General features: G+C 49.2%; 1 protein-coding gene and 1 long non-coding RNA gene across 2 annotated transcripts in view; one reads left to right on the top strand and one right to left on the bottom strand.

The window, feature by feature from the left end:
- LOC146830148 (leukocyte cell-derived chemotaxin-2-like) overlaps window positions 1-16,329 on the bottom strand; it is a 167,874-nt gene extending 151,545 nt beyond the window's left edge. Inside the window, exon 1 of the mRNA XM_085604398.1 lies at window positions 16,145-16,329. Within this exon, the coding sequence (XP_085460524.1) occupies window positions 16,145-16,223 (79 nt within the window). The 5' untranslated portion in view covers window positions 16,224-16,329. The remainder of the gene's footprint in view (window positions 1-16,144) is intronic.
- The window catches only part of LOC146830147 (uncharacterized), a 295,089-nt gene that overhangs the window by 188,918 nt on the left and 79,435 nt on the right, over window positions 1-26,736 (top strand). The gene's annotated exons all lie outside the window — the stretch shown is intronic.

Raw genomic sequence — 26,736 nt, forward strand, 5'->3', positions numbered from 1 at the left:
ACGCTGCACGTGTCCGCTGCACGGAGGCAGGGCCTCCTTAAGTAGAGGTCTAGCGTCCTTATGACGTCTAGACCATCATACCCCAATGGCGCCGTCCGGCGTCCGCCCAACCCAAGATGGCCGCCAAAATCCTAGGTGACACAACAAGGACCCGCCAAGTGCGGTGAAATTACATTTATGGTGCAGGTAAGGGGCAGTTCTAAAACCAGGGCGAAGAAACAAAATAAAATAAAATATCAAACGGGTAGAGTTAAAAAACACGCGCGATTAGCGCGAAAAGCGTCATAAAAGTTTAAGTACTCCGCTCTGCACACGTGCAACCTAGCGGTCGTCAGGAGCAAGCAGTGAGGTCCATAGATAGGAAACCGCCTGGTTTGTCCGCCTTAAGTAGAGGTCTAGCGTCCTTATGACGTCTAGACCATCATACCCCAATGGCGCCGTCCGGCGTCCGCCCAACCCAAGATGGCCGCCAAAATCCTAGGTGACACAACAAGGACCCGCCAAGTGCGGTGAAATTACATTTATGGTGCAGGTAAGGGGCAGTTCTAAAACCAGGGCGAAGAAACAAAATAAAATAAAATATCAAACGGGTAGAGTTAAAAAACACGCGCGATTAGCGCGAAAAGCGTCATAAAAGTTTAAGTACTCCGCTCTGCACACGTGCAACCTAGCGGTCGTCAGGAGCAAGCAGTGAGGCCCATGTAAGACGTCCTTCACATAAGGTGATAATTTTATCGCCTGGCTTGATAATATGCCCCTTAGACACTTATATTGCTACCATGAGCCCTTGGAAGATGTAAGTAAGAAAATAGACTTTTATATCTCCATACATGCCGAGAGGGTCGGACTAACCCATAGGCAACCTGGCAGTGGCAGAAGGGCTGGTCTGACAGGTCAGTCTGTGGGCTGTTTTTTGTCTGTTTGTAGCCTTGTGTTATGGTCTGTCTGATGGTTTGCTTTTTCTGTTGATGTCCATGATATTACTTTATATAGCGCAAACTTGACCCTGTATCAGGTATCAGAGCGCTTTACATAGCATCCGTTACGTTACATGAGCACACATTCATTTTTTTTTGTTAGGCACGGGGAGATTAAGTGATTTGCCCAGAATCACAGGATGTTCAGCGTCATTGCTGAGACTGGAACCCGGTTCCCCAGATTCGAGGTTGACTGCCCTAGCCGTTAGGCCACCTCTTCTCCCCTTGACAAACAAATGGTTTTTGGGGTAAAAGCGCCCATACTGCAATTTCACTTTAATAGCAGCTGCGGATATTACTTTAGACACAGCTGGTCTGAAGAAAGGGGCGTGGCCTCGATTAACGTGAAGAGCAGCATGAGGCGCGTGTAAACAACAAGCATTTGCAATGCAGTAGGTCTCGCATTTTAGAAACTTTGACTTATTGGAATTGTAAATGATAATGCCTTTTATTATTGCAGATTTTTTAAACACATAAATAAAAGGCATTGTCATGTACAATGCCAATAGCTCAAAATCTCACAATTGCGAGACCTATTGCATTGCAATGGGAGAGTACCTGCACTTCTCAAGAGTGATGTAATACTTTTCATTGGAGAGTACCGGCACTTCTCAGATATAGGCAGGTACTCTGGTACAGAGTACCTGCATTTCTATTTTTCCATTTCAGCACTGATCCCTACACGAGGGAGTTTCAATGGAGAATCGTGTGGGATCTGGCAGTGAGGCAGCCCTGGAGCCCCAGGGATCTGGTGGTGAGGCAGCCCTGGAGCCCTCAGGGATCTTGTGGTGAGACGGCCCTGGAGCCCCCAGGGATCTGGTGGTGAGGCAGCCCTGGAGCCCCCAGGGATCTGGTGGTGAGACGGCCCTGGAGCCCTCAGGGATCTGGTGGTGAGACGGCCCTGGAGCCCCCAGGGATCTGGTGGTGAGACGGCCCTGGAGCCCCCAGGGATCTGGTGGTGAGGCAGCCCTGGAGCCCCCAGGGATCTAGTGGTGAGGCAGCCCTGGAGCCCTCCAGGATCTGGTGGTGAGGTGGCCCTGGAGCCCTCAGGGATCTGGTGGTGAGGCAGCCCTGAAACTCTCAGGGATCTGGTGGTGAGGCGGCCCTGGAGCCCCCAGGGATCTGGTGGTGAGGTGGCCCTGAAGCCCCCAGGGATCTGGTGGTGAGGTGGCACTGGAGCCCTCAGGGATCTGGTGGTGAGGCAGCCCTGGAGCCCTCAGGGATCTGGTGGTGAGGCAGCCCTGGAGCCCCCAGGGATCTGGTGGTGAGGCAGCCCTGGAGTCTTCAGGGGTCTGTTTTCTTGGTTTCAGTTTCTGCTGTCTTCATAATTATCAGATTACTTGTGTTGACTGGTGAATTATAGACTAAAAACTTCCTTCAAGAGGGAGTTTAAATGTATTGACATCTATCTTAATTAGATGTTTGAGAGGGTGGTGGAGAAAATGATTTGTGGATACTTTGGTCTTCAAAAATGGGAAATCAGTGTGGTTCTATCACGCCTTCGAGGGCTCGGTTAATGTTGTTTGCCTTTAGAAGTAATCTAAACTCCTCAACTTTTTAAATTTCTTTTACTCAGGTGCTGTTGGCACCCTTCCGTTTGCACAACTGATCCTGGATCTTCAGTGGTCGCGAGTGACGCATTTGTAATATTAATGACTTCTGAAGTTCTTGATAGAGCAATGCAAAGGGATGGAAAACCTTCTGCAGATGTTTCATTGGTCAGTTCCAAGCGATCATCGCTATCAGATTGATCAGAAGGGACAGAACTGCATTTAGTGTTGAGATCCACCTGTTGATGAGGAGCTCAATCATCAGAGTTATTGACTAAATTGAAGAGCCCCCTTTTGATTCCGTTTGAGACACAAGTTTTATCGAGGAGCGATTTATTTGAGACAAGAGCCGTAAAAGATCAACAAAATCATCGACTCAAAAAAGGTTAGGAATATTTGCGTCAAAAGAATTATCCTTAGATAAAAGTTCTTTCAAATAATTATTCTGAGACCCGAAAGGAAAGTGTGTCAATTTCTGCCTGTTTTCTTCCAAAAGTCTAGCTCGCTTTCTTTCTGCATTATGTTCACATGCTTCTCTAACAAAGGTAGTAGGTATCTGTTGCGCAGTTGGGGCAATTTCGTGGAGCTTCAAGGCTGTGATACGGAGTCCAGCAATGTCATTGAGGCTGCCGTCCAGGAGGGATGCGAGTGCCTGGTCTTGAAGTTCCTGTTGATACGTTCAATCCACGCAGCAATGGATACGTGCCGTTTTTGCTAGGAGTTGCTCCGCGCAGCAGAGGAAATGCGTAGTTTCTTCGGGGTCCACAGAGACTGGCAGAGCACCTTTGGCCCACTTCCAAGAGTCCATGACTGTGAGTGGTACTACTTGGCAGGGTACACTCACAGATTGCAGAGTCCAGGTGCTGAGGTGAGGTTGTTGGAGTCTTCTGTTCTTGAGGCACAAGTCAGGCGGCCAGTCAACTAGACCTTGGAATCACTCTGAAGTCCCGAGTTCAAACAGATACAGGTTTAGTCCTTCTCACCCAGGCAAGAGGGCAGCAGATCAGTACAGCAGGGCAGCAATTCTTCAGAGAAGCATTTAAGCATAGTAGCAGTCATTTTAAGCAGCACAGCTGTCTTTCCAGGCAGAGTGTCCACAATTGTATTGAAGAGGTGGTTTCTGAGGTCCAATATTTATAACTGGTGCCCTTCCTCTGGAAGGTGGGAGAAGCTTCTAGAAATTCACTTTGAAGTCCCCAGGCATACTGCCTGCCCTGCCCTGGCTCCAGACTAACTACAGAGGGTATGCAGCACATTGTGTGGAGGCAGGGCACAGACTATCTAGGTGTAAGTAGGGCTTTGCCCAGCTCCTTCCTTCCGTTCTGTCAGTGATAGGCCATCCAGGCACACCCAGGCTCTTTATTGCGTATGGCTGCGTAGAAGGAATACACAAAGCCCAACTGTCAGCTACACCGAGTCATGTGACCCAGGGGCAGCCAGCAGACACTAAACGGCTCAGGCAGGAAAATGCTAACTTTCTAAAAGTGCAAAAAGAGCGGAACTGTTCCCATTGGGAGCAGGGTCAAGACTTATTTGCACATGGCTGGGTAAAATTGGAATGGCATGGGGAGCAAAAAACGAAAGATTTAGGCCCAGATCTCTGTACTGGGGTGAATGTTTGACATTGTTCAATATTCTGTCCATCAATTGTTCTTTTTGAAGCTTTCTAAAAGTAGCATTTTCAAAATTGTATATAAAATATCTGACTTCCCCATAAATTAGGATTTTTCATTACAATTCCAAAGACACCAAACATGATTTGGGTACCTGTTCCCATTTAGAAATTAGAGCTTATTAAATGTAATAAGGTAATTCCAAAGTTAGCCCATGGGAGAGGTAGGCTTTGCAGTAGTGAAAAAACAATTATAAAGATTTCACTACCAGGGCATATAAAGTCTAAAAGTACATGGCCTACTTTTTATATAAACTGCACCGTGTCCTCTGAGCTGTTCAGGACCTATGCCTTAAAAAGGAAGGGTTGGGCCTGGCAAAAGGTGTATTTGGCCAGGTCAAAATGGCACTTTAAAACTGCACTCACAGGCTGCATTGGCAGGCCTGAGACATGTTTAAAGGCTACTTAAGTGGGTGGCACAATCATTGCTGCAGGCCCACTAGCAGCATTTAATTTACAGACCCTAGGCACATGTAGTGTCACTTTACTAGGGACCTACAAGTTAATTAAATATGCCAGCTTGGGATAACCCAATGTTATCATGCTTTAAGGAGTGAGCACATGCACTTTAGCAGCAGGGCAGTCCTTATTTGGCCCTCTTTCCAATTCAGACGTGATCTGAGGTCTGGGTGCACAGTGTGCCACTTTTATGCCCTTTTCTTGGGCAATGTGGCGACCATTAGCCAATGGGCTACTTGGTCTCCCAGGTGGGAGGAGACTCCCACCTGGCGATGACCTCCTATGAACTGTGGCATCTTGCTGGCCCAGAATGCACTGTACTGCCCACTCCCTACATGGCATAACCATTCTATTTGTGTGTGGAGTTCCCTAGCCCAACCAAGAGGTGTGACTACCAGGGGGTGACACTTCTCTTTAAAAAACGGTTTGGCCACTGCTTTTTCCCCTCTCTGCCCGAGCTGCCAGCCTTTCTGCCTAAGCAATAGAGCAGCTCCTTCCTCGTGTGATCACCATTTGCCCATTTAATGCTTCCCCTTTGAACTTTGCTTTTTGAGCTCACACGTACTTTTGGCCAACCTGCCAAAAAGAGGTTGCACCTCATTCCACAACAGATCCATTGTTTGACGGCATGAGAGTTGTTAGATTTGGGGGTCTCTAATTGGCAGAGGTAGGTACCTTTGACAAATAGGGACCCTTGCGTCTATTCAGGGTAAGGGGGTGCACTCCTAAAATAACCCCTGATCACCCCCTTGGTAGCTTGGCTTGAGCAGACAGGCTTATCTCAGAGACAGTGTGTAAAGCATTTGTGAACACATACAGTAATCAAGTGACAACACTACAGATGGACCCCACACAAGTTTTATATAAAAAATAAGTATTCTTTATATAGACTTATCACAAGACCACAAACGACAAAAATCCACGATACTGTACTTAAAATGGTAGAATTAGCTTAGTTCTCTTTAGATGTTAAAATGCGAGTTCAATGTACCTTTGAATGTGTAACGCTATACAACGAAAGTGTTGCAAGGAAGGTGATGCGTCGGTTCCTTACACGCAGGAACGGTAATGCGTCAGTTTCTTACTGCGCTTCCGTGGCGATGCGGCCCACAACGCCGTGATGCGATGAAGATCTGGTGCAATGAAACAAAGATGGCGTCGTCTTCTTGTTGCGACATGATGCGTTCATGCCGGACGGCCATGGGGCGAGTCAACGATTCTTCTGAGCCGCAACAGGCCCTGCGACACGCCTTTCCGGTGATGTGAGATGCTTCGGTGAGGCGATGCAACAACTGCAGCGGGGACACCCTTGTTCAGTGATGTGACGACAGCGGCTGCGGCGGTGACACTCTTCTCCGGTGATGCGAGACGCTTCTGTGAGGCGATGCGACAACTGCAGCGGAGACACCCTTATTCAGCGATGCGACGACAGCTGCTGCGGCGGCGACACTCTTCTCCAGTGATGCGAGACGCTTCTGCGATGCGATGCGACAGCGGCGACACCCTTCTTCAGTGATGCGACGACAGCGGCTTCGGTGGCGACACGCTTCTTCGGTGTTGCGAGATGCTTCGGCGATGCGATGCGAAAGCTACAGCAGCGACACCCTTGTTCAGTGATGCGACGACAGCGGCTGCGGTGGCGACACGCTTCTTCTTCGTGAGTCATGCTTCCAGCTCCTTGCGACACGCAGTCCCTCAGAAAGCTCAACACAACTGCAGGCACTTCCAAAGAACTCTTAGGGAGCTGGTTGGTGAAGTCTGTTGTCCCTGAGACTTCAGCAGGAGGCAAGCTCTTTCTCAAGCCCTTGGAGATCCTTCACAAGTTGATGAAAATACACACAAAGTTCCTCTCTCCTGTCTTTGGCAGTTAGGCAACCACTGCAGGCCAATCCCTCAAGCTTAGGGATAGTCTCTCCTCAGTCTCTCTGGTTCCTCTCCTCAGCAAAGGTTTCTTCTTGTTTCCCAAAAGTGATCTGAAGTTCTGGGGTCTGGGTCCCCCCCTTTATACACAGTTTCTCTTTGTTCTCTGAAGGCAGAGAGGTCTCTGCCTAGTCCAAACCAGTTCTGGTCAGTCCTGGAGCACTCTGTTTACATGACTCCTTCTTTCCTTTCACAGTGCAGGGCAGGGACATCAGACGCACCACAGGAGGTGGAGCCAGCATTGTGGAGGGAAGGCACAGCCCTATTCAGGTCCCAGGTGCAACCCCTCCCTCCCATCTGCATGCAGATCTCTCTATTCAGCCCTGTGCTGACTCACCCTGTCTCCTGGAATCCCAAAGCCCCTGACACTCAAACTCCAGACAAGGAATACACAACCTAGCAGAGGCAGGCTTCTTGGATAGTTAGACAAGAAAATACCCACTTTCTAAAAGTGGTATTTTCAAACACAGAATGTTAAAACCAACTCTACTAAAAGATGCATTTTATCATTCTGAGTTCAGGCATACTAAACTCGAATTTCTACCTAGTTCCCTGAGTCAGTTAGGATTATAAGATGTAATAATCAAACTGCCCATTCTGGCCTATGGGGAACAGGTAGCCTTGCAATAGTGAAACACGAAAATGGCTGTAATTCACTATTAGGACATGCCACACACATCAGGGCTTGTCCTACCTTTTACCTACAATGCATCCGCCCATGGGCCTACCATAGGGGTGACTAATATGCAGAAAAGGGAAGGTTTGGGGACTGGCAAGTGGATGCACTTGCCATGTCAACATGGCAGTATCAGACTGCACACAGGCTCTGCAATGGCAGACCTGAGACACACTTTTTTAGGCTGCTTCTGTGGGTGGCACAACCAGTGCTGCAAGCCCACCAGCAGCATTTGGTTTACAAGCCCTGGGCACACACAGTGCACTGTACTAGGGTCTGACAAGTAAACCAAACCAGCCAATCATGGAGTTACTAATCCATACATTCATTTTCAATAGGGAGAGCATATGCACTTTAGCACTGATCAGCAGTGGTAAAGTGCCCAGAGTCATAAAACCAACAAAAACAGGTCAGAAAAAATACAGGAGGAAGGCAAAAAGTTCAGGGATGACCCTGCAAAAAGGGCCAAGTCCAACAAGAGTTGTTTTCACCTTCACCCCAGGAGAGCAGAAGGCTGTTGAAGGGACCGAGTGAAACCGTGAATGGATACTGGAGATTTTGGACAACAAAGTGACAACATTATAAAGTTTCCATTTCTGAAATAGCGAAATCAAAATCGACTTGGGCAATAAGCTGTGTTTAAAAGCACTGATTTTTAGATACCTTGAAGTATCACTTTTACCAGTCCCATTTGGAAGTTAGCACTGCTGAGTTGTCGCAATGTAACTCCATACTTACCAATGAGGTTACTGGCGTTTCTACAATAAAAACTACAATGCAGGGTTTTTCCTGTCAGGAAATGTAAAAACATGTCTATAATATCATGAACCCTGCCTCAGGGCTCACTAGGTCTCCTTCAGGGATGACTTATGAATATTAAAAAAGAAGGTTTGGGCTTTGCCATAAGTTTTAATGGTAAAGTCGAGATAGCACCCTAAAAACCTGCTCTATGAGGCTGCAGTGGCGGGCTGGGAGTTGTGTTTTCATTTGTCACACTCGCGGTGGCACAATGAGTGCTGCTGTCCACGAGGGACACTTAACTTACAGGCCTTGGGTTCCCCTAGACTCACATACTAAGGACTTATAGGTAAGCTAACTTATAGCAATTGTGCGTAGACCATTAAGCATATACGAATCAAGGGTCAGCGCACTGGCACTTAGGCCTGGCTGGCAGGACTCAGTGCACTTTCAGAGTCAAAAAACCAGCAGCATCAGTCCAAAGGTCAGGGGGTGATGATGCAAAATGAGGCATTTCTTTACAGCATCAAAACCTAAAAACACACAAGTACAAGTTTGCTTGATGGAGAGCTTAGGTTTCCAGACCCACCAGTTTCTTCATTTTCATGCAGAACACTCCTGAAATTACACAGTATAAGTTGCACCTTTTTTCAGACTTAAGTCTGACTAACACCTAGAAAGAAAACTACGGAAACCAGCTCCCCCCCACCCCGGGCTTCAGCACATCGGTGCACGTATTCCACTTTTTAAAATGGAGCTTTAGTTCCTTCGTGATACTGATGTGGCGGAAAGTCTGAATCTAGATAGATTGGACTCCTGTTATACCTGGGCTCTGCTGCTTTCAGCATTGCTATTCTGAGGAGTCTTGCATGTGGGCACCACCTTTCCACAAATGAATGCTCCACTACTTTCCTGTTTGAATTGTGCTACAGTAGGATACAACCCTTTCAGCCTTACCCTTGTTTTTAGACATTTCCATCCACTGCTTCTGCTGACTTGTTTTCCCATTCTTCCCTCTACCCAGCTTTACAGTTTAAGCACTTGGAGGCATAGTTGGGCTGTAGGAAGTGCCAGGGCCTTCCTTACCATTATTTTAACTATCATTCTCCCTGTGTGTAAACAAAAACTGAAATACAGCACTGTGACTTTATGTCGGGTGCATCATGTAGTACCTGAGTTACAAATCCTCTGCCACCTCTTAGAACTCTCTCTGACTGTTCCCCTCACTTCCCTTGGGGAGTCAGGAAACACCAGGAGGACCCTGACTGGAGAGCAGCAGCACCTGAGGCCATGGGACACCCATAGAGACTGATGCTCTCACAATGTAAACTAACCAGAAACCACCGACTGAGCCAGGACCCAGAGAAAGGACTTCACAATACACGCCTCAGGGTCGCTGATGTCATACAGTGATGAGTAGCAGGATTTGCGCCTCACAGGGCCCCTGGTGACCAGAGGTGTGCAGGAGACCAGGTGGAAGGAGGGTTCTTCTCTCTAACCAGAGGAAGCCCTATACCACAACTTTATACTTTAATGCTTAGCACATCATGGCTCAAACGATCATGAGTTGCGCACGTATGTACACATGCATGATGTTTTTATATAGCACAAACCTAGTTGAAAGGCTACACACAGAGTGCTGTACAGTGTCAGAGGCATAGATACAGTCAATGAGTGACTGGAGGAGGGGGAGCTGAGTTCACAGAGGGTAAATGCCTGGACTACTGCTGCATTGTGAGGGAGGGTCCCTAAAAGACTGTGTCTCTCTTTCTAAGCTGGAGCATGGTTGGGGCAGGCATGATGGATGCACAGATGTTGTTCCAGATCATGGGTGCATGGATGGAAAAGACATTTGTTTCTGTTTTGCATTTCTTTGTCTCTAGTCAGATAGTGTCCTCTCTGTGTCCTCTCTGTGGGTGTGCAGATAAACCCAGACACAGTGAGCCTGTCATCCAGATAGATGGGGTGCGGTTCATGTTTTCTTTGTAGATGTTGAAGCTGGTTTTGAAGATGGAGTGGGCCAACAAGGGGAGCCAGTGGAGGTCAATCAAGTTGGTGTTAAGTGTTCATATTCAGGCCCTGGATGAGGCTTGCTGCCGTAGAAAGGAAGTCCTCAAAAGGGGCCAATGTGGAGTCTTGGAAGCCATGAAGATGGTCATTGCCACCATCCACATGCTGGAGGCTTGAACTGCAGTTCTGAAGTCCTTTCCTGGGAGCACCTTGAGACCCTCACGGGTATGTAGTGCGCTTTATAAATGCTATGATTGATTGATTGATTGACTTCCTTTAGTACTGGTATGAGTCGGCCTTATTTTTCTTGGTGATGTGTTCCTTGAGGATGAGGCCTACGTACAGGTTGAATCCGAGTGTCTTGCATTGGGTGAAAGTTGGGATTGAATTGATCCAGGTCCTTGTCCTTCAGCCCGGTTTGTACCAGTTGTTGCTGGTTGTTCTTGGTGAATAGTAAACATTGGGTTCTGATAAAGTTGAGCTTCAAGCAGGTGTGGACATCCAGGTCTGGAAGATGTGCACGCAATCTCTGAGGGGTTGGATGTTCTCAGCACACAAGGTTTTCAAGTAGAGTTGTGGGCCATAAGCGTGTTGACGAATCATGATGCTGTGAGTAGAGCAACAGGGGCTCCTATTAGAGGATGAAGGTGACAGGGGACAATATGAAACTCCAGGGGACACTGCACGTGTAGGGGATCTTCTGCGATTTAGGGGCCCATGTAAATGAACTGGTGCCTTTGAGGAGGTAGGAGGAGAACTGGTGAAGGACATCACCTGTCAATCCCATTCAAGACTTCGGGATATGGGTGAGATGGTCAGTAGTGTTAAGGGCAGCTGAAAGGTCAGGAGTGTGGGGTCATCTTTAACTGTAGTCAGGAGGGCGTCATCTATAACTTGTAATGTGGCTGTATCTATGTTTCATCGAGATCTAAATGCAAAAGAACAGATGATGGGCGGAATGCTGAATTAATCAAACACTCACCCCCAGTCGCAGATCTGGGTTAAATCCATTGTTTTTTGCACGCCACACCATTCCAGTTTAGACCCAGCCATGTGCAAATCAGTCTTGACCCTGTGCCCCATGGGTACAGCCCAGCCCGAACTGCCAGGCCAGGTCCTCCCCGGACCAGAAACAAGCATCCTGGGACTGGTTTCAGGGTAACACCCCTCATCAGCCAGGCTAGCTTGAATCTGGTGGCATACCGAGCACAGGACCCATGTCTGGGCATACCCTTCCCACTCAAGGCAACAAATGCAAAAGAACAGATGATGGACGGAATGCTGAATAGTCATGCTGGAGATGGTTGGTGTTGATGTGATCTTGAAGTTGTGCATAGACAGCTTTTTCTATGGTCGCAGGAGAGTTGGCCTAGGTTTGTTTCTGTAATCACCAATCCCTTCAGATTGTGGGGGCCCAAAGGACCATCCTTCATCACATGCCTTGTTTAATACCTACATGACCTCTCTGTTCAGCTGTCTGTTGGCTTGCATAGATGACACAAAGGTGTACACCCTGATTTCAGAACTTCCAGTTGCCACTTTGCAATGCGGGATCTTTTAACTAAAATCTAAATCTGGATGCACCAGATTCAGCTCCAGCTGAACAAAACTAAAACAGAATTCCTCATATTTGTGGTGAAGCCCTCGGAAACCTATGATTTTTGCGTCCACCTCAGTTGTTTGACCAAATATCGGTCTTGTCCAGTTTGGTTATCAACGTGGGTTTATGTCTGGCTGCAAGATGCCACCGGATCCCAAACCAAGCATGTTTGTGTGCAATTGCTTCCTCAGATGTGGAAGTTAAACTCATTTCCCCCCAATTGTCTTTTAAGCACAAAGCTCTGGGTGTAGGGCCATGACCATCACAGGCCCAAAGGTTAACAATGGTTGCCCTCATCTGCCATGTCATGGCTGCAGAGGGTGCAAATGTTGTGGTCTGTGCATAAACTCAAACAGAAGGACCTTGTATTGCAACAAGGAGGTCATTGCATCAGCTGTGAGTCAAGGAGCGAAAGAGGTTTTAAACGTTCTTGCTGGGTGCACAGGTGCTTCCATCAAATAACACCAAAGAATGAAAGCAATGGGTTTACACTTAGCTGCCAGCCTGCCTCATGCGCACACAGGGTCAAGCTGAATCACTAGATGTTGGTGCAAATGTAAGGATGGTGGCGCTTTCTCAGCGGCGGACCTGTCCTGCAGATTTCCCTTCCAGGACAGCTTAGAGCACTACCCTCTTTTTCCAGCTTTAAAGCATCCTTGTAACTCTCGCCCTTAAAAACCTTCTCCAAGTCCAAGATCAATGCCAAGAGGCTTCCACTGAGGTAGTGTGCACCTTACAAATGCCATTTCCTATCCAGGCACTACCAATCCATGATGGGCAGGAAGGCTCCGCTCTCTCCTGTCCACCAAAACATCGCCTTCTAAGGGGTCATACGAACATCACTCCCAGGACAAAAGATCCCTTGACCCATATCATCCTCTTGAATCCCCCTGAATCTAAAGCTGCACCTACCAACACCTAGCGCCCTGAAGGGCCTGTTCAGTGACATGCTAGCGCTATACAAACCTCTTCAAATAAATACATAAAGATGGTACCGTGCAAAGCAGAACAGTGCCCCTTGTAAATGCAAGAAGCAGCTGGTTACAGATGCTTTAGGGCTGAAGTCAAGAGCTCCTGTAGCTCTGTTATTGTAGCCTGGCCCATTGACTAATGTCATGACTGCAGAGAAGCGCCAGTCCTAGCAGGTGTAGGCCATTAAAAAGGTGCCAATGCACAGTTCATCATATATTGTTATATCTAGGGGCATAGCTTTAGAGGGGTGTTGTGGGGAGATACACCCCCCTAACAAATGTATTTTCTGACGAATAGTTGGGTTCAGGTACATTCAGTCGGGTATGGTGGGGTGTCTGTCGGATTTCACCTGGGGTTTTTGTATGCACGCACTGACAAAAACACACACATACTCTCTCATCTATGTCTTAAAAGCCCTAAAAATGTTGATTATTTAACAAAACATTGTGTTTCTCTCAGTTGGCACTCCTACCAATCCACATTCCTCTTCCTCTTAAGTCCCTCTCATGCGCCCTGCTTGTCCTATAATGTATTTTAACATTATATGCCAGCCTGTTTGTTGGGTAATCTGAAGCTCACCCCTCAAATCTTACTGCCCAAGCTACGCCCCAGGTTATATCGTTTCACAGAGAGCTTTTGTATAGTTTTAAAAAATACTCCAAAGCCACATTAAGTTTTACAACCCTGTGGAAACATTCAATTAAACAGCACAGTTTAAGAAGGTGCCGGTACTTGTTCCTTAAGTAGTACAGCCTACAGAGAGGTGCCGGTACTTGTTCCTTAAGTAGTACAGCCTACAGAGCGGTGCCGGTACTTGTTCCTTAAGTAGTACAGCCTACAGAGCGGTGCCGGTACTTGTTCCTTAAGTAGTACATCCTAGAGAGAGGTGCCGGTACTTGTTCCTTAAGTAGTACAGCCTACAGAGAGGTGCCAGTACTTGTTCATTAAGTAGTACAGCCTACAGAGCGGTGCCGGTACTTGTTCATTGAGTAGTACATCCTACAGAGCGGTGCCGGTACTTGTTCCTTAAGTAGTACAGCCTACAGAGAGGTGCCAGTACTTGTTCATTAAGTAGTACAGCCTACAGAGCGGTGACGGTACTTGTTCATTGAGTAGTACATCCTACAGAGCGGTGCCGGTACTTGTTCCTTAAGTAGTACAGCCTACAGAGAGGTGCCGGTACTTGTTCATTAAGTAGTACAGCCTACAGAGCGGTGACGGTACTTGTTCATTAAGTAGTACAGCCTACAGAGCGGTGCCGGTACTTGTTCCTTAAGTAGTACATCCTAGAGAGAGGTGCCGGTACTTGTTCCTTAAGTAGTACAGCCTACAGAGAGGTGCCAGTACTTGTTCATTAAGTAGTACAGCCTACAGAGCGGTGACGGTACTTGTTCATTGAGTAGTACAGCCTACAGAGCGGTGCCGGTACTTGTTCCTTAAATAGTACAGCCTACAGAGAGGTGCCGGTACTTGTTCATTAAGTAGTACAGCCTACAGAGCGGTGACGGTACTTGTTCATTAAGTAGTACAGCCTACAGAGCGGTGCCAGTACTTGTTCCTTAAGTAGTACATCCTAGAGAGAGGTGCCGGTACTTGTTCCTTAAGTAGTACAGCCTACAGAGAGGTGCCAGTACTTGTTCATTAAGTAGTACAGCCTACAGAGCGGTGACGGTACTTGTTCATTGAGTAGTACAGCCTACAGAGCGGTGCCGGTACTTGTTCCTAAAGTAGTACAGCCTACAGAGAGGTGCCGGTACTTGTTCCTTAAGTAGTACAGCCTACAGAGAGGTGCTGGTACTTGTTCCTTAAGTAGTACAGCCTACACAGAGGTGCCGGTACTTGTTCCTTAAGTAGTACAGCCTACAGAGAGGTGATAGTACTTGATCATTAAATAGTACAGCCTACATAGAGGTGCCGGTACTTGTTCCTTAAGTAGTACAGCCTTCAGAGAGGTGACAGTACTTGTTCATTAAATAGTACAGCCTACATAGAGGTGCCAGTACTTGTTCATTAAGTAGTACAGCCTACAGAGAGGTGCCGGTACTTGTTCCTTAAGTAGTACAGCCTACAGAGAGGTGACAGTATTTGTTCATTAGGTAGTACAGAGAGGTGTTGCTGCTTGTTCATTAAATAGTAAAGCCTACAAAGAGGTGACAGTACTTGCTCATTAAATAGTTCAGCCTACAGATCGGTGACGGTACTTGCTCATTAAATAGTACAGCCTACAGAGCGGTGACAGTACTTGCTCTTTAAATAGTACAGCTTACAGAGAGGTGGCAGTACTTGCTCAATAAATAGTATAGCCTACAGAGCGGTAATAGTACTTGCTCATTAAATAGTACAGACTACAGAGCGGTGACAGTACTTGCTCATTAATTAGTACAGCCTACAGAGCGGTGACAGTACTTGCTCATTAAATAGTACAGCCTACAGAGCGGTGACGGTACTTGCTCATTAAATAGTACAACCTACAGAGAGGTGACGGTACTTGTTCCTTAAATAGTACAGCCTACAGAGCGGTGACGGTACTTGCTCATTAAATAGTACAGCCTACAGAGCCGTGACAGTACTTGCTCATTAAATAGTACAGCCTACAGAGAGGTGACAGTACTTGTTCATTATGTAGTACAGCCTATAGAGAGGTGACAGTATTTGCTCATTAAATAGTACAGCCTATAGACAGGTGACAGTACTTGCTCATTAAATAGTACATCCTACAGAGCGGTGACGATACTTGCTCATTAAATAGTACAGCCTACAGAGTGGTGACGGTACTTGCTCATTAAATAGTACAGCCTACAGAGCGGTGACAGTACTTACTCATTAGGTAGTAAAATCTACAGAGAGGTGACAGTATTTGTTCATTCAGTAATATAGCCTACAGAGAGGTGCCGGTACTCAGTTAGTATGTACTACAGCCTGCAAAGTTGCACTGGTGGTTGGTCAGTATGTACTACAGCTTAAAGAGAGGTGTGGGTAGTTGTTCATTAAGTTGTACAGCATACAGAGAGGTGGTGCTACTTGTTCATTAAGTAGTACAGACAGTAGGGAGGTGACAGTACTTTATCATTGAGTAGTACAGAGTACAGAGAGGTGCTAATACTTGTTCCTTAAATAGTACAGCCTACAGAGCGGTGACAGTACTTGCTCAATAAATACTAAAGCCTATAGACAGGTGATGGTACTTGTTCATTATATAGTAAAGCCTACAGAACGGTGACAGTACTTGCTCAATAAATAGTACAGCCTACAGAGAGATGCCTGTACTTGTTCAATAAGTAGTACAGCCTACAGAGAGGTGCCGGTACTTGTTCCTTAAGTAGTACAGCCTACAGAGAGGTGCCGGTACTTTTTCCTTTAGTAGTACATCTAACAGACGTACTGGCATTTGGCCACTGAGCAGTACTGTCCTCCAGAGAGGTGGTGGCACTGTTCGTTTCAGTAATAAAGCCCTGCAGACTAGAAACAGCTTTGACCAATTTGCATAATATCACCCCCTCCGCTCAGAAAGTCTCTTCGCCACTGATTGAAAGGTGTCCCTGTGCTGATGGCCTGTCAGCGCTGCCTTACCTCGAGTGGTCTTTCCAGCTGTGACCCCAATGCAGATGGCCAGGAGCCCTCCAAGTAGGGCTAGGCTGTGCCCACCCATGACCTGTGGGTGAGTGGTGCCTGTGAGTGCACAGGAAGCACCTGTGAGGTCAAGCAGTGCAGTGGGAGGAACAGGTGCTGGGGCTGCAGTGTGTCAGACTGGAGGCCCCCTGAGTGTTTTATAAACACCCTGCTCCAAGAGTAGCCACAGGGAGGCGGGGCGGCACAGCAACTTGTAACTGGTCAGTTCTGCTGCACCCCTCTTCTGAATATAGCTCTCCATCACATGTCCACTCACAGACAAGAGGAGTGTACAATTATCCTGTCACAGAGAAATGTACACCTCCGAGGAGAAGAACGGCACTCACATTTCTCAAATAGCACCTATCCTTTCAGGAGCATCTTTCCCACCACCTACAGAGACACAAGAATTTAGCATCACACACACAGGGCGGTGACAGGAAACCTCGCCATGCCAGACCCCCAGGCAGCATCCTCAGACACCCTAAGAATCAGGCAGCACCAACTGCTTCATTTGATTTGAATTGTTACTTATTAAGCGCACGAATGCCGAGGCGTCTTGGCGCTGACTGTGACACATGGATAACTGGAGGAAGCCTGACTCTGAATGTTTAGATTTTAGAAAACAGCCAGGTTTTTAGCTCCTTCCTCAACATCATCCGATTTGGTTGAAGTCGTAGGGTGGATGGCATCTGGTTCCAGAGTTTTGCCGCACAGAATGACAACGTGCGGCCCCCCCATCTTGCCTTGCGTATTTTTGGAATACAAACAAGGCTCTTCTTAGAGGATTTGAGAGTTCTAGCTGGAGAGTACAGAGTGAATAGTTTCCGTACCACCCTGAGATTCATCCATAGAGGGCCTTATGCACTAGACAAAGAGACTTAAAATTGTCTCTTTGCTGGACAGGGAGCCAGTGTAAGGTTCTAATGGCCTCCGAGGTGGGGCGACCCTTAGGGATGTTCCTGAGCAGTCTAGCAGTGGCATTTTGCAATGATTGCATCTTTCTCTCCTGCACCTTATCAATCCCCACAAGGAGCGTGTTGCAGTAGTCTAATTTAGATACAAAGAGTGCCACTACAACGGTCTTTTGGAGTTCATATGCAATGAACGGAAAAAATGTCCTCAGAGTTTTTAAGAGGAAAAAACAGGAGGAGGTTAGCTGGTTGACTTGGGCCGACAGATCGAGCTGATTATCAAGGATCACCCCCAAATTCTTGACCTTGGTAACCGGGATAGGACAGACTCCCACCTCTGTAGGCCACCAGTTGTTGTTCTATAACGAAGGTCCCCTACCAAATTCTAAGACTTCGGTTCTATCTGTATTTATTTTCAGGAAATTTAGGCTCATCCAGATCATGATGTCTTTCAGACATGCATGAAAACTGTTAGCCACCAGCTCTGATGGTTTAGAAACTGAGGTGAGCTGCGAATCATCGGCATACATGATCAGGGAGAAACCATGCTTCCTGACTAAGTTAGCCAGTGAGGACACATAGATGTTGAAAAGAGTTGGCGACAAAGCAGATCCCTGCGGGACACCGCATGGGAGCTGAAAAGTTCCAGACTGTAGGTTCTCCCAGTGTATGCTTTGTTTTCTAGGAAGAAGGAGAGGAGGGTCAGCGCGTTATCCTCCACCCCCACATCTCTCAGCCGCTGCACCAGTACCGTATGGTTCACAGTATCGAATGCCGCCGAGAGATTTAATAGAATCAGGACCGCTCTGCCCCCCGCCATCAACTATCTTCCAAATCCCCTCTGTGGCTAACACTAAAGCTGTTTCCGTCGAATGACAAGGTCTGAACCCATGTTGTGTAGGGTCCAGCAAGAGATATCGTCTAGATAGTGTGTCAGCTCCTTGTTCATAGCTTTTTCCAGTATTTTTGCTGACAAAGGCAGCCTGGAAATTGGCAGATAGATTTTTGGCTCCAGGGGGTCCAGGGCTGGCTTTTTAAGGATTGGCCTTATGCAGGCCTTTTTCCAAGCACTGGGGGTATTTACCCGTTTCTAGAACTTGGTACAAAAGAGGGGTGAGATGTATACTGGTGGTCTTGGATACTAGTTGAAAAATAGCTGGAGGGCAGGGATCATTAGGCGAGCCAGAATTTGTTGATATCAGGAGATCGTGAACCTCCTCCATGGTAAGTCCCCTGAAGCGTGAGAGCCTACTAGTTGCTGCCCACACATTTATGTTTGACGGGATATTACCTGACGTAGTAGTGGCCGAGTTTAAAAGATCATTGTAGATCAATTGTACTTTACTCTGGAAGAATTTGGGAACAAGCGACCCTTGACCTTGTTGGGTAGGTCGCTCCCCCTCCGCACAGCACCGCCTGTGCGTCCTGTCCCTGCCCCAGCTGCCGCTGCTGAAGTAAGTTCTATGCCCCCTGATCTGTGCCTTGTTTTTCCTTCGTGCTCCCCCTGATCTGTGCCCCGGTTTTTTTGGTGTTCCCCTGATCTGTGACTCGTCTTCCTTCATGCGCCCCCTGATCTGTGCCCCGTTTTTATTGTGTTCCCCCTGATCTGTGCCTCGTTTTTCCTTCGTGCTCCCCCTGATCTGTGCCTAGTTTTTCCTTCTTGCTCCCCCTGATCTGTGCCTCGTTTTTATTGTGTTCCCCCTGATCTGTGACTCGTCTTCCTTCATGCGCCCCCTGATCTGTGCCCCGTTTTTATTGTGTTCCCCCTGATCTGTGCCTTCTGTTCCTTCGTGCTCCCCCTGATCTGTGCCCCATTTTTTATTGTGTTCCCCCTGATCTGTGCCTCGTTTTTATTGTGTTCGCCCTGATCTGTGCCCATGTTTTATGGTGTTCCCCCTGATCTGTACCTCGTTTTTCCTTCATGATCCCCCTGATCTGTGCCCTGTTTTTTATTGTGTGCCCCGCGATTCTGTGCCCTTGCCCCCGTGCCGTCCTCCGTCCCCGTTCCCGCCGCTGCATCCCCTGAGGCCCGCCCCCCCCCCGGCTGCCCATTCGCTGCCCCTTCCACCCTCCTCCCACCTCCCAGCTGCTGCTCCCTCCCTCCTCTCCATATATGGCGGCCGCTGTGCAGGCGCACCGCTGGTGCGCCGCTGGGGCGCCTAAGGCAAGCCCGTCTGAACCTGGACCGCGCCTAGCGCCAGGACCCCTGGCTCCCGCAAACGCCACAACGACCATCTCTGCTATGACCCCAGCAACCTCCTCGCACTCAACGACGGACGTTCACGCACCTGCTGCCTGGCCGCCCCGAAGCGCACCCAAGGACCTTTCTCCTGCTGGACTGCAGCTTCACCAGCATCCGGTCCACCATCCCACCTACCAAAGAACCCAACCACCTCAGATGCATCCTTCTCAACACCCGCTCCGCACGCAAACACGCCGTGGAACTCTAGGACCTACTGGACTCCAACACCCCAGACGTCGCCTTCCTGACGGAGACCTAGCTGAACCCCTCCTTGGCACCCGACATTGCCATAGCCATCCCGGCAGACTATAAGATCACCCGCAGGGACCGCACCAATGGAGTAGGAGGAGGAATCGCCATCGTCCACAGGGACTCTCTCAAAGTCTCAACCAACACCAACGACACCCTCAGCACTGCCGAACACCTGCACTTCCAGATCCACACCGATCCCAACACCACCCTCAGAGGAACCATCATCTACAGACCCCCGGGACCACGAGCACAGTTCAGCGACTCCATCACTGACCTCGTCAGCACACATGCCCTCGCCTCCACGGACTACATACTCCTCGGGGACCTGAACTTCCACCTCGAGAACAACAACGACACCAACTCCTCCACCCTGATCGACAACCTCACCAACCTCGGACTCAGACAACTCGTCAATATACCCACGCACTCCGCCGGCCACACGCTTGACCCCATCTTTTCCGCAATCTCCCACGTCTCCTTCAACCACACCACCGAGCTCCACTGGTCTGATCACCGCTGCATCCACTTCACCTTTCCGAAACCTACCAAGCACCACCGCACCCCACAGATGCCGCGCCGCTTCTGGAGCAAAATCACCGAAGAACAGCTTTCCACCTCCCTTGCCCGGAACCCACCCGCAGATCCAACCGACCCCGATACTGCCGCCCACAACCTCAAACAGTGGATCAACGACTGCGCCAACACCCTCCTCCCCCTCAAGAACCCCTCCAACACCCACACTAGCAAGAAAGCCAGCTGGTTCACCGAAGACCTCCAGGCCTCCAAGCGAACCTGCCGAAAACTCGAAAAAACCTGGACCCGTGAACGAACACCGGATACCTACACCACCCACAAGAACGCCACCCGCAGACACCACCACCTCATCAGATCCGCCAAAAGGACCTCCTTCTGGTCTTGCAGTGATTGATAGTGGTTAAATGTCCAGCTAGTTCTTTTCTCTTTTGTGAACCATATCCTGAATAGAGCATGTCTCGAAGAGAAAACGCTGCCTAGGCGAGACCTAAAAAGGCAGGCATGGACTTTGTCACTATTTCAGTTTGCAAAGTTGTGCTAGCAGTTTCAGAACTGCTCTGCCAGCCAGCAATGGCGGGCTGGAAGTCATCCTCTGATTTGTCATACTTGTGGTGGCACAATAAGTGCTGCAGACCACAAGAGACACTTTAACTTACAGGCCCTGTATATTACTGGTGCCTTCTGGTAGGGACTTATAAGTAAGTTAACTCGTTCCAATTGTGGTCAGCTAATCAAACATAGATTCAGGGTCAGAGCATTGCCACTGATGCCTGTTTGGCCACGTAAAACCCGTAGCTTCAGTCCATGTTTGGGGGTGATCATGCACAAATATGCCTTTGCGTACGCACCCCAAACAGAAAGGTAGGATTTTCTTTGTATGAGGTCTTAATGGGCAGACCAGGGAGAGTGCCTAGTGTGCCGACTGTCAATATGATGACTTGTTCATGGACTATTGAGGGAGGGGGCATGGCCGACTGGTAGTGTTAGCAAGGAGCTCCCGGCCCTGAATTTAGCACCCTTCACCATCCTGCTGAATTACCGGAGCGGTACCTTTGCTACAGTGAGCCACTTGCTGCTGCAACCAGTGGGGACCCCTGTGCTGGTGCTTGGGGCACACAGCGTGATGACAGGCTGAAGTTTTGGGGCAAAAGGAAGTGGGTAATAGATGCTGGGTTTGCTCTACCCTGGCAGCTTGGAGTGTCACCCCCCTGGGAGTGCACTTGATGATGGGGGCCAGCCTGGAGTGACTAAAATGTGACTCTTGGCTCTGTTGGTGAGCCGCATTTGCTGAGGACAGATTAGAGGAGCCTCCTGCTAGGCTGGGTGCGATCAGTGGGTGTCTGGTCCTCTCCTGGTGGGAGATGAGGATACACCAGTGGTGGCCAGATATGATTGCAGCTACTGGGCACCTGTTGGGCAGGGAGTGCCTGGGACTGTGCCTAGGTGTTGTCCGCACCCTTGGCCGAGGCTCCTGATGATGGAACTACCCCTTGCGGTCACTGGGGCTATTGTACTTTGATCTGATCCACGCCCTGGAGGCTGGGACTGAGCCTCGGTGTTGTCCGCACCCTTGGCCGAGGCTCCTGATGATGGAACTGCCCCTTGCGGTCACTGGGGCTATTGTACTTTGATCTGATCCGCACCCTGACGGCTGGGACTGAGCCTAGGCGTTGTCCGCACCCTTGGCCGAGGCTCCTGATGATGGAACTGCCCCTTGCCATCATTGGGACTATTGTACTTTGATCTGATCCGCGCCCTGGAGCCTGGGACTGAGCCTAGGTGTTGTCCGCACCCTTGGCCGAGGCTCCTGATGATGGAACTGCCCCTTGCGGTCACTGGAGCTATTGTATTTTTATCTGCTCCGCGCCCTGGAGGCTGGGACTGAGCCTAGGTGGGGCTGGGCGGGAGCACTCTTTGGTGCTTTGAAGTCCTGCACTAGGGGCACACTGGGTGTCCCTGTGCATAGTCCAGTTCAAACCGGTTGCAGGGGCTACCTGCCCCTGCTCTGGTGCGAAACCGGACAAAGGAAATGGGTGTAACCACCCCTCTTTCCAAGCCCACCCATAGGTGGGGCCTTAGAGTTAGTCCATCCCCTAAACTTACTATAAGTATAGGATTACCCTGGACGAAACTCTGCAACATATATCCTAGACCTTCGACTTTCTATCACGACTAGAAGTCGGAAGAAATCTCCCTTGGGGTCAAGGAGTAACTCTCCTGCTTGGCAGGCACCAAAGAAGCAACTGACCGGTCTGAATCGCTGAAGCTCCCGCCGGACATCAAAGTCTCTGCATCCCTAGAGGTAGATTTCCAGAATTCCCCGAGGCTACCCTGAGTCCACAGCAAAGCAGAGGCCCATGGCTATCGTGGGTGACGTGGAACCATGACCCCTGGACACCATGATCTTTTGCTGATCCATCATCTTCCTGGTCTTCCTCGAAGTTGTGCTTTGGGCTTCGAGTAGCCCCAGCCTTGAGCACCTCCTGCACCGAAATCTCTGGCCTCCACTCCACGAGTGACCCATGGGCCAGTTTCCAGTGCAACCGCCTGAGGCTCCTTCGCAATTGCTAGCCCGTTGGCTAGTAGGTCCCCACAACGGCAACTCCTCTTCTGATTGGGCTTTCCTGGTTGCTCTAGATGTGCCCCAACTTACCCTTGCTGGGTGAGTCCCCCAGACCTTGCTGGTCTGCACCGACGTCTGTTTTCTATTTCCAAGTGACTTGCCGTTGCCAAGGCTTGTTGGGTCCAATCTGGTCACCGACACTGCAGCACTTAACAGACTTCGTGCGACAGCTCGAATCCAGCTCCTGGTTGTCGTAGATGCCTCCTGGACCTCGTGGCTGAAGAATCAAGACACCTGTCAACTCAGCTGAAGCACCCAACATCTGTGGGCATTGGACTATCGTGCCCCTGGCCACTGGTAAGTGACCCAGACTCTGTCCCCTCTGCTTTCAGGTTCCTTCCATCCTTGATCCAGCCTTGGATTGCTTTGGACACTTTTCCTCTTCACGGCAGCAGCATTTCTTGAGCAGCTTCCATTGGAATCTGCGACGCGACCCGACACCATTTGACACCTATGCACCCCGCTTCCCTGGGTGAGGTAACTCGAGTACTCCAGTGCCTCCATGGGTGTTGGCCTTTAGACACCTCTAATTCCAAAAGGATTCACTCGGAGACATCCTCTAAGTGTCCTTAAACTCTAAATTTCCAACCTCCTGGACCTCGTGGCTGAAGAATCAAGACACCTGTCAACTCAGCTGAAGCACCCAACATCTGTGGGCATTGGACTATCGTGCCCCTGGTCACTGGTAAGTGACCCAGACTCTGTCCCCTCTGCTTTCAGGTTCCTTCCATCCTTGATCCGGCCTTGGATTGCTTTGGACACTTCTCCTCTTCACGGCAGCAGCATTTCTTGAGCAGCTTCCATTGGTATCTGCGACGCGACCCGACACCATTTGACACCTATGCACCCGCTTCCCTGGGTGAGGTAACTCGAGTACTCCAGTGCCTCCATGGGTGTTGGCCTTTAGACACCTCTAATTCCAAAAGGATTCGCTCGGAGACATCCTCTAAGTGTCCTTAAACTCTAAATTTCCAACCGCGTCTTTCCCCATAGAAGGTAACGGCGATTCATGGCTGTGTTCTCACACTGCACACGTCCCCCGTGGGTCTCCTGTGTCACTACCTTGGGTGGTTCCTTGTGGTCCAAGCACTTCTACAGGCACTAGGCCTTGTGTCTAGCTCAGTCGTGGTTCTTATACCACTTTATTGGTATATGGTTCGGTACGCCCCTAGGGCCCAAACGTGTATTTGAGCTTTTACTGTTGAATACTGACTTGTATCTTAAGTACTTCGAACTCCAGCCTCATAAAGAGACTAGAGGGTGTGTTTTATCTTAAATACATATATTTTAAATATATACCTGGTGTGGTTGTCCTTTCATTTGATAATTCAAGAGATTATAGACTGGTAAACAAGCTGCTTTACATTCCTTCAAGACTTAGCCTGAAGGCTGCTCTCCATAGCTTTCACTAGGATAGCTTTCAATAAAGGTTGTCTTTAACCTATCACCATAAGGAGTTATTTGGACTGATACAAGGTGCCCACTATAACTAGTAGACAGTATATGTCAGGCCAACTTCTCACAGATAGGGTGTGCCACGGGGCGTCCTGCAGAAAACACTGACCAATATGCAGCCATGGATACCGGAGGTGGCACGCCAGCAAGTGGGGGCTTGATGACCCACAGGGCCCCACAGACGCTCAGATCCTGAAGGAAGCATGAACTGCTGGTACTCATGGTGTGCCTGTTCTGTATATGGAGGAAGCTTGCAGTGCTGCTGCTCATGGTGTGCCTACCCTGTGTGGGAAGGAAGCGTGCACTGCTGCAACTCGTGGTGTGCATGTTCTGTGTGTGAAGGAAGGTTCCACTGCTGGTACTGGTGTTGTGCCTGTTCTGCGTGGGAAGGAAGCTTGCAATGCTGGTGCCTGTGGTGTGCATGTTCTGTATGGGAAGGAAGCTTGCACTGCTGGTGCTCGTGGTGTGCCTAACCTGTATATGAGGGGAGCTTGCACTGCTGGTGCTCATGGCGTGGCTTTTCTGTGTGTGAAGGAAGCTTGCACTGCTGGTGCTCGTGGAGTGCCTGTTCTGCCCGTGAAGGAAGTTTGCACTGCTGGTGCTCGTAGTGTGCATGTTCTATGTGCGATGGAACCATGCACCACTGCCACTCATGTGTGTCTTTTATGTGTGTGAAGGAAGCATTCACTGCTGCTGTTCATGGTGTGCCTGTTCTGTGTGTGAACGAAGCGTGTACTGCTGCTGCTCGTGGAATGCCTGTTCTGTGTGTGATGGTAGCTTGCACTGCTGAGGCTCGTGGTGTGCCTGCTCTGTGTGTGAAGGAAGCTTGCACTGCTGATGCTCGTGGTGTGCCTGTTTTGTGTGTGAAGGAAGCATGCACTGCTGCTGCTTGTGGTGTGCCTGTACTGTGTGTGATGGAAGCATGCACTGATGCTACTCGTGGTGTGCCTGTTCTATGTATGAAGAAAGTGTGCACTGCTTCCGTTCGTGGTGTGCCTGTTCTGTGTGGGAAGGAAGTTTGCACTGCTGCCGTTCATGGTGTGCCTGTTCTGTGTGAAGGTAGTGTGTGTTGCTGCTGTTCATGGTGTGCCTGTTCTGTGTGAAAGAAGTGTGCATTGCTGCTGTTCATGGCGTGCCTGTTCTGTGTGAAGGAAGCTTGCACTGCTGCCGTTCATGGTGTGCCTGTACTATGTGAAGAACACATGCACTGCTGCCACTCGTTGTGTGTCTGTTCTGTGTGTAAAGGAAGCATAAACTGCTGGTGCTTGTGGTGCGCCTGTTCTGTGTGTGAGGGAAGCATGCACTGCTGATACTCATGGTGTGCCTGTTCTGTGTGGGAAGGAAGGGTGCACATCTGACGCATGTTGTGTACCTGTTCTGTGTAGGAAGGAAGCTTGCATTGCGGCTATTCCCAGTGTGCCTGTTCTGTGGGTGAAGAAAGCTTCCACTGTGCATGCTTATTGCTTGCCTGTTCTGCGAATGAAGGAAGCTTGCACTGCTGTTGCTCGTGGTGTGCCTGTTCTATGTGTGAAGAACGCATGCATTGCTGGTGCTTGTTGTGTGCGTGTTCTGTGTTTGAAGGAAGCATGCACTGCTGTCTCTCGTGGTATGTATTTTCTGTGTGGGAAGGAAGCTTGCACTGCTAGTGCTCATGTTGTGCCTTTTCTGTGTATGATGGAAGCATGAACTGCTGGTGCCTGTGGTGTGCCTGTTCTGTGTGGTAAGGAAGCTTGCACTACTGCCTCTTGTGGTGTGCTTGTTTTGTGTGTGGAGGAAGTGTGCACTGCTGGTGCTCATGGTGTGCCTGTTCTGTGTGTGAAGGAAGCTTGCACTGCTGGTGCTCATGGTGTGCCTTTTCTGTGGGTGAAGGAAGCTTGCAGTGTTTTCGCTCGTGGTGTGCCTGATCTGTGTGTAAGAAAGCGTGTACTGCGGGTGCTCATGGTGTGCCTTTTCTGTGTGTGAAGTAAGCTTGCACTGCTGGCGATTGTGGTATGCCTATACTGTGTGGGAAGCAAGCTAGCCCTGCTCATGCTCATTGTGTGGCTGTTCTGTACAGGAAGGAGGCTTGCACTGTGGGCACTTGTGGTGTGCCTGTACTGTGTGGGAAGCAAGATTGCACTGTTCGTGCATGTTGTGTGCCTGTTCTGCATGTGAAGGAAGCATGCACTGCTGCTGCTCGTGGTGTGACTGAAGGAAGCTTGCACTGCTGTCGCTCATGGTATGCCTGTTCTGTGTGTGAAGGAAGCTCGCACTGCTGGTGCTTGTGGTGTGCCTGTTCTGTTTGTGAAGGAAGCATGCACTGCTGCCGCTTGTGGTGTGCCTGTTCTGCATGTGAAGGAAGCACCCACTGCTGGTGCTTGTGGTGTGACAGTTCTGTGTGTGGAGGAAGAGTGCACTGCTGCCGATCGTGGTGTGCCTGTTCTGTGTATGATCGAAGCATGAACTGCTGGTGCTCATGGTGTGCCTATTCTGTGTATGAAGGCAGCTTGCACTGCTGTCGCTCGTGTTGTGCCTGTTCTTTGTGTGAAGTATG

Source organism: Triturus cristatus, chromosome 5_1 (assembly GCF_964204655.1).
Source record: "Triturus cristatus chromosome 5_1, aTriCri1.1, whole genome shotgun sequence".
Classification (NCBI taxonomy): Eukaryota; Metazoa; Chordata; class Amphibia; order Caudata; family Salamandridae; genus Triturus; species Triturus cristatus.